Raw genomic sequence first — 8,420 nt, 5'->3', positions numbered from 1 at the left:
TTTGCCAACAAAAATTTTATAAAAAAGCCTATCTTCGTTGAGAGCTGGACACAACTGAATGATTTGTGCATACGAATATGGCTGTACAACAGCCAAGTACAGGAAACATTCACCAATCTCCTTTCACTATCCTAGCTGCCCTACACTGGTTAGGACACAAAAGCCAATTGTTCATAGCTGTCACTATTCTTCACACATCATCACTGTTCTCTGGACCCTGTTAATAAATACCTCCCACTTATCTGGTAAAGCAGCATGCAATAGCTAAGGTTGCCAATTCTTCTAGGAAAATATCAGCCTTGACATATCTATCTAATTTATAATATTGACAATAGCAATGAGCAAAGTTCTGAAGAGTTTGACAAGTGCCAGATCGGCCAAACTTATAAAAAATTTGCAAATCTTTGAAATTTGGAATTCCCAAATCAGAATTCCTGTTGAAATCAATGGAGGTCTAAACCAAGCTCCAAAAAAGAATGTATTACATAGTAGCAAATGATACAAAGTTGTGCAGAATGGGTTGGGAAGCTCCTAGCAGGCTGATGAGATGATAGGACCTAAAAAAGCCTGAACCACTTCCTTTATAAACCGAGTTACATCCAAAGAGTAAAGGTACAATTACCATATTTGTCTTTTACAGATGAGCAAACCTCTGAAAAATTCTGACCAAATGTTTTAAAACTCTGCAAATCTCCAAGTCATTGAAAATTTAAAAAATCCGTATTACAGAGTAGTAAATAATGCAAAACTATGCAGATTGGTTTGAGAAGCTCCTGGTAGCCCTGTCTGATGAGGTGATAGGAAATGGAGATATGTCACACAGTATCTCATTGACCTAATATGGCCATGTGGGTCTGAAATCTGCCTCAGATTTCCATTGATTTTAACAGGACTTCTGGTTTGGCAATTGAAAATTTCAAAGATTTGCTAATTTTTTTTTTGTTTTGGCCAAACCACAACTAGTTGTATTCTTCAGAAGTTTGCTCATCTCTACTGCCAATGTTATAAATTAAAGTGGATTTTCACCCTCTTTGTGAAGTTCCCCCCTCTTGACCTCTCCTCTTCTCCTCTGCATGAATAGGGCAGCCGTTTTTTTTTTACCTTTTCTTCTTTACAGAAGCGTGGCCTCGCCCCTCCAAGCACATCATGCACCTTGGAGAATGATGTGCACAGTGCTTGCTCTGGGCCTCCTGGAATATGCATGCCACATATCCCAGGATGCCTTTAGTCTTTCATTCAGCAAGTAAAAGGGAGGTGGGCCTAGCGGCGCATCATTTCGGGGCTCCGCCGGCTGAACTCAGAAGAGCCCACGGGCCTCTTGAAGCTGTCACAAGTAAGATGGTGGTAAAAGACCAAGCAGTGTCTGTTGAGAGAAGGATATCAGTGGGACAACACTGGATCCGGTTGGTGAATGAGTGCCTGTATTGTGTCTACAACACCACCAGGCAAGTGGGGTATAGAAAAAAAAATGGAAGGGGGGGGGGAGTAAGCTGAAGGTCCTCTTTAAATAGATATCCACTAAGCTCTGGGGATACTTCCTTTACAAAATGCAGCTTCTCTTGCAGCCTTTAGTAAATCAACCCAATGGCACGGTTCTCACCCTAGAACAGGAAGTAGGTTTACCAGCAGAGAATAAAGCAGAAAGCGAATGCAACCACCACATCTAAAGATTGGTAAGCTGCAATATATTACATTTTTGTTCACAGGTTAAGAGAAAATCTATAATGAGCTGATATGGGTTACCCCATTATTGCCCTTCGTCTTAAAAAATAATTTGCCGTATGTAATGTGCACTACCCCCCAGCAACCAATCATGGTCCTGCCTTCTCTAAAATAATGGAGCATCAATGGCATCTTGTTGGTTGCTAGAGGTGACCACACCATGCAGATCAATACTGCTCCAAATGCTGCCTTTCTAAATGAGCCATTTGTCTGCAGCCAGTGAATTTAGACCCCCTTTGTGCTCTCTCTGTCACTCAATGCACTGCAGTGCTCTCCAGCCTGGCTGGGATAAGGGGAGAGCAATGGAATTCAGTGGGACTCAGTGCAGGAGAAAACAAACAGAAGGAAAGGCACGGACATTGAGCAATCAATGGTGGCTGAAGAGTAGGGAAGTAAGACAGAGCTCACTTCATCTCCTAACGCTGCGTAGCTGAGCGAGAAAGGGAAAAAAAAAAAAAAAAAACACTGGCTGCGAATTAGCAGCCCAGTTCTGATTGTATCAGCAATCTTTGAAGATATTCTATAATTGAAAACCACTGCCAACATTTCCCCGTCAATAGTTTTGGACACCAGCTCTAAAGTGAGTAAGATTTACACAGGGGCCGTAATTCAAAGCCGCCAGAGATTCCTCCACCCTCCCCCCCCTTTTTATAATTAAATATACATCAAAGTAAGCCAGGTTAATAGTAGCCCTGCGTTAAATAAATAGAACTGGAAAATGAATCACAATACAAAATGCACTTTTTTTTTCCTCTTGTGCCTAAAAATACAGCATTCTCCTGACCCGATGACTGCTGCATCTGGATAGGAGATGCTGGGCTGGCATTAATATGATCTTGGTGTATACAGGTGCAGCATTACAACACATTGCTAATCCCACTGGCTGCTATTACTCAATACATAGGCGTCTTGTCACAGCCCAGGTCTTCATGGACCAGAGAAAAAAAAAGACAGCAGGATAAGCAGATCATGGTAATTTTGATATTGGTGTACGCGTGCTTGTGTGCGTGCCTGTTTATACAGTGCACAACACAGCATGTAAAAAATTATATATACATAGATGGCAAAAGTACATGTGATGTACATTCTTACCAATTAAAAATAAATAAATAATAATTTAAAAAAAAAAAAATAATATATATATATATATATATATATATATATATATATATATATGTGTGTGTGTGTGTAAAATGCATGTATGGTATATACAGTATATGTATATATATATATATATATATATATATATATATTCATTTATACTCTCGCATGTGTATACATTTTGTAATCAATATATATTATTGTTTCATACACACACACATATATATATATATATATATATATATATATATATATGTAAACACTATAATGCTGAGAATTACATAAAATGTTCTTAACAGACCTATAAATATTTTAAATATATATATATATATATATATATATTAATCAGTATATATATATATATATATATATATATATATATATATATATATATACATATACACTGATTGAGAGATATATATACATATATGTTTATATATATATATATCAGTATATATGTTTACAGTACAGTAAAGGCTATACAATGCTTACTATACATACAAGTACTATATATATATATATATATATATATATATATGTATATACACAAATGCCTATTATACATACACAACACAATATCACTCTAGCTATTTATTTTTCCTTCTATTGATGCATCAAACCCATCAGTTTGCCCTATCTATCTATCTATCTATCTATCTATCTATCTATCTATCTATCAAACCACCACCCAAAATTAAACACATATGCGTTACCCACTCATAAGCATTATCCTCCCAAAAAAATTAAAGTATCACATGAAAAGCCTAAAAAAGAATCCATTGCAGAAGGTGCAGTCATAAAGGCAAGAGCATGCATTAAAAAAAAGGGTAATCTTGCTCTGTTCCTTCTTCTTCCTTTTCCTTCCTCCTCCTTAATGTTGATGATTTTTGTGTAAGGCATTGAAAGAGAAGCTTAAAGTCTTTTCCATTTCATCAGCAAGGCACATATATTACTTTACTGGTTCACTAAAATGTTGGTTTAATGCCCACCCCCTTTCAATCTGCCCATGTCTGAGATTCTCTGTTCGAGCATACAATCATGACCAGCTTACGACACTCAGTGTGCAAGAGGCGCCTCTGCATGCTTTAGCAACATACTGGCTCAGCTGAAGAAGAGAAGGAATCCTTAGCTTGTCTGCCTTCTTTTTTTTTTTTGCTCTCTTTTTCTTTGCTTTAAACGTCGACTAATCAACTAGATGCAGAAGGGGGGAAAAGAAAGGACTTAGCGGAATGAATCTATGGTCTTCTGCTCATTGACTGGATGGTGATCTGTCTTTTTTTTTTTTTTTTGTGGTTGCTTCTGGTGAACAATTATTTCAGAGATGGACACTGAGCAGCCTTGCCTGATGCCGTGGAGATCTTAGCAAAGAGAGTTCGGAGTTCTTTCCAGAATGACACCGTAATCACCGCAGAGGCAAAAGGACGGGTATCGAAAAGAGGGGATCAAGCTCCTTGTTGTGCAACTTGAAGGTCCTACAAGTCAGCTACAAAGGTAACCGGACCCCCACCACCACCACCCCCTTCTTCCCTTTCAGCTCATTGAGAAGGAGCAAAGGGGGATATTGTAAGCCTTGCCAGCCTTCGCAAAGGCTAAAAGCTACTGTATGTCTGTACACAGAGGGGTCTTTTTTAGCCCGGCATATAATTAGCCCAAAACACAAAGGAAGCAGCTGAATGGAGCTTGTCACTCTCTGGAAAAGGGTGGGTAAGATACTTTTTTAATTAAATTCTTTCATGAAGAAAGATATCCCCCTCCCGACCACCACCCTCTCTTCTGCAGCATTTATCATGAACAAAACCCAATCACCTTCCAATTTGCATCACCTTTAATGTTGCCAAGATTTCTGCATGCTGAAAAAAAAAGTCCCTCTGTTGACCTATGACATGTATTTCACTGAAATATGATGTAGAAGCCGCAGACATTTTCAATGGACATTCTCGGGAAAAACTGGAACCGTGTTTGCTAATGGATTTCCTTCTCATTGGTCTCTGTTTAAACTGGATGCTGAGAAAGCCCCCTGGGTTAATACTGTGTGCAATGGGCATATTTGTTAAAATGCTTCCACTGGTGAGCAGTGGCTGTCCCAGAGTGTGCCGTTGCGAGGGCAGGTTCTTGTACTGCGAGTCACAAAATGTCACGGAGCTTCCTCGCAACCTATCGGGCGTGATGGGCTTGTCGCTGCGGTACAACAGCTTGACGGAGCTGCAAGATGGACAGTTCACTGGGTTAATTCAACTCACGTGGCTCTATCTGGATCACAATCACATAGACACAATAGAGGGGGATGCCTTTCAAAAACTGCGTAGGGTCAAAGAACTCACACTTAGCTCCAACAAAATCACACATCTAGCGAACCATACTTTCCGACCCATGCCAAACTTGCGCAGTGTGGATTTGTCAAACAATAACATACAGTCCCTGGCACCGGATCTGTTCCACGGGCTACGCAAGCTGACGAGTTTACAGATGCGCCACAACGCCATCAAGTTTGTGCCAGTAAGAATTTTTCAGGACTGTCGCAGCCTCGAGTTTCTCGACTTGGGATACAATCAGTTGAAGAGCCTGGCCCGCAACTCCTTTGCAGGCTTATTCAAACTTGCAGAACTTCACCTGGAGCACAATGACTTAGTGAAAGTTAATTTAGCTCACTTTCCCAGGCTCCTCTCGCTACATTCTCTCTTTATGAGAAAGAACAAAGTCACCATAGTGGTTAACTCTTTGGACTGGGTGTGGAAGCTCACCAAAATGGATCTCTCTGGGAACGAGATTGAATACATTGAACCTCACGTTTTTGAAAGTGTACCTCATCTGGAATCCCTACAGCTCGATTCCAATCGCCTCACCTATATCGATTCTAGAATCCTGAGTTCTTGGAAATCTCTCACCAGTATCACCCTGTCCGGGAACAACTGGGACTGTGGGCGTAACGTCTGCGCCTTGGCCTCTTGGTTGAACAACTTCAAAGGTCGCTATGATGGCAACATGCTTTGCACCACTCCTGAGTATGCCCAAGGAGAGGATGTTTTGGATGCTGTCTATGCCTTTCATTTATGTGAGGACCCTACTGATCCAACTAGCCCCAATGCCATCATCACCTTCTTTAACAACAGTGACAAAAACGCCCATAACAATCCCACCATGACTACTGCCACCTATGATGTACAGGATACCGAAGGGGAAAAAACTACGGACATCTTGATGGCTACCCTACCCAGCGAGCTTGCAGACAACACCATTCAGATTCACAAGGTGGTCACTGGGACTATGGCTCTGATTTTTTCCTTTCTTATTGTGGTTTTGATGTTGTATGTTAGCTGGAAGTGTTTCCCAGCCAGCCTCCGGCAGTTGAGGCAGTGCTTTGTGACACAACGTAGGAAGCAAAAACAAAAACAGACTATGCATCAGATGGCTGCTATGTCTGCCCAGGAATACTATGTTGATTACAAACCCAATCACATCGAAGGAGCCCTGGTAATTATTAATGAATATGGTTCCTGTTCTTGTCACCAGCAACCTGCCAGGGAATGTGAGGTGTGACCAAGTCTTTCACAAAAAAAGGGATTTAAAACACTGTACAACCAAATAACGATGGCATATAGACCAGCTGAAGAGAATATTTTTGCACCTCTTGACTTGATATGGAAAGGGGAATCTATTGAAAAGAAAAAAAAAATCAAAAACTTGACCTTTTAGCTTTATTGTGTCTTAAAAAAAAACCTTCAGGACATGAAATCGATAAAAACAAAACAAAAAAATTAAAAAAAAAAAAAATATTCTAATGGTACGAAGATTTGTCTATATTCAGGAATCTAAGAGTGTATAAAAAAAGGTACCACATTGAATTTTTTTTTTGTAATCTACGATGTTTAAAAAGGAAAAAAAAATAATAAAATAGCATTTACAATATTTTTTTTTTTTTATTTTTATTTTCCTTTGCACGGTGATGTTCAAGTAAATCAATGTCATTGAGAACATAAATCTCATTTCCTCTTCATCTGCAGTTTCTTGGCTGTGTGGCACCCCCAGCAACAGGGAGAATAAAGCAGCCTTGATTTAGCTATAGATGGATCAATGGCTGGTAGTTTTAATGGCTCACCCTGCAATAAAACTCTGGATTATTTGTGGTGTCGTTGCTTAGGCAAGCACTGCAGATTTGATAGGAGGAAATTAAAAAGAAAAAAAAAAACTTTAAACCTGGTTTTGCTTAGTTGGTTACCATCAAAGATTTGGTAGACTTCCAAAAGGTTGTATTCGGAATCTTTGAATCACCTGTTGACCGGTGACATGCGTTGAATGAAATGCAAAGTTGACGATGTTGCATTTTGGGCAAAAGGTTGTTGCTTGAGACTGCAGCAAAAAAAAAAAAAAGAAGAGAGCTTGGGCATAGAACAGCCTTTTTGGTCTCTGTTTGTACCTTAACCATTGCTGTACTCCATAGCCTGTCCAATCCATAGCTTAACCCCCTATGTGTTCATTTGGCAACTTAAGTCTGAATCATGACTCGGTGCAGTTCCTGCAGTCTTGGTCAAAGTGCAGTTTTCAGTTTTTGGTTTTATTTTGAGTGGTTTCTATAGGATTGTGACAGAAAGCAGAGAATACAGGGCTGGAGAACATCAGTTTCTATAGAGAATCATTCGCAAATCCTAAAACCGGAGGGAAGTATTACTAGCAAGCCGCTATCCACAATGCATCCGATCCACCATTAATGGGGTATATTTATAAAGCATGGAATCTGACATTCTGTAAACATTCTCTGCAGGTGAATCTTTGTGTTTTACGTGGCAGTGATTGATTCTCCACCAGTCACATTCTCTGCTTTATATATAGACCCCTGGGTGTATGCTCAGTGAATAGTTCGCATTGACAATGGGGTCTGTAATGTGAAGTATATTGGATTTCTCTATACACAGAGTTGTCTCCGAGACTGGACTTATGACTGGAATGTGCTCACTATGCAGGTGCTAGGGAACTACAAGTGTCAGCAAGCCCTGACTGCTTTCTCCTCCGTCTCATATATTGGGAAAGTCTGCAAGACAATTGGGACTGCAATACCCAGCATTCGTCATTGGCCTAATTATATTGTTTTATATATAGGGAGTTCCTAGAATTACAGCTGATGGGAAACCACAAATCCCAGCGTGCCTAGACCTGTGTATACCAAGCTCTTAAGAGTTATATAGGGATTTGGGTTTTCAATGCTTGGCATGACGAATGCTGGGATTTGTGGTTCCATCTCAAACCCTAATGCTAGGACTTGTAGCTTTGCCTCTAATCCTAATGCAGGAACTTGAGTTGAAGTCTACCTCTAACCCTAATGCTGGGACCTGTAATTCTGCCTCTAACCCTAATGCTGGGACCTGTAGTTCTGCCTCTAACCCTAATGCTGGGACCTGTAATTCTGCCTCTAACCCTAATGCTGGGACCTGTAGTTCTGCCTCTAACCCTAATGCTGGGACCTGTAATTCTGCCTCTAACCCTAATGCTGGGACCTGTAGTTCTGCCTCTAACCCTAATGCTGGGACCTGTAGTTCTGCCTCTAACCCTAATGCTGGGACCTGTAATTCTGCCTCTAACCCTAATGCTGGGACCTGTAGTTC

At 40.2% G+C, this 8,420-nt stretch overlaps 1 protein-coding gene across 1 annotated transcript; it reads left to right on the top strand.

Moving 5' to 3' along the window:
- Window positions 1-3,845: 3,845 nt before the first annotated feature.
- LRRTM1 (leucine rich repeat transmembrane neuronal 1) lies at window positions 3,846-6,729 on the top strand. Its single transcript, XM_089653357.1, has one exon. It carries the CDS (start codon window positions 4,702-4,704, stop codon window positions 6,358-6,360), a length of 1,659 nt encoding a protein of 552 aa, XP_089509483.1. The 5' UTR covers window positions 3,846-4,701; the 3' UTR covers window positions 6,361-6,729.
- Window positions 6,730-8,420: the final 1,691 nt, after the last annotated feature.

Source organism: Staurois parvus, unplaced genomic scaffold (genome assembly GCF_062004578.1).
Source record: "Staurois parvus isolate SC_StPar_1 unplaced genomic scaffold, SC_StPar_1.0 ptg000708l, whole genome shotgun sequence".
In the NCBI taxonomy this organism is placed as follows: Eukaryota; Metazoa; Chordata; class Amphibia; order Anura; family Ranidae; genus Staurois; species Staurois parvus.
The sequence above is the reverse complement of the archived record's forward strand: the minus strand, read 5'-3'. Positions and strand labels throughout refer to the sequence as shown.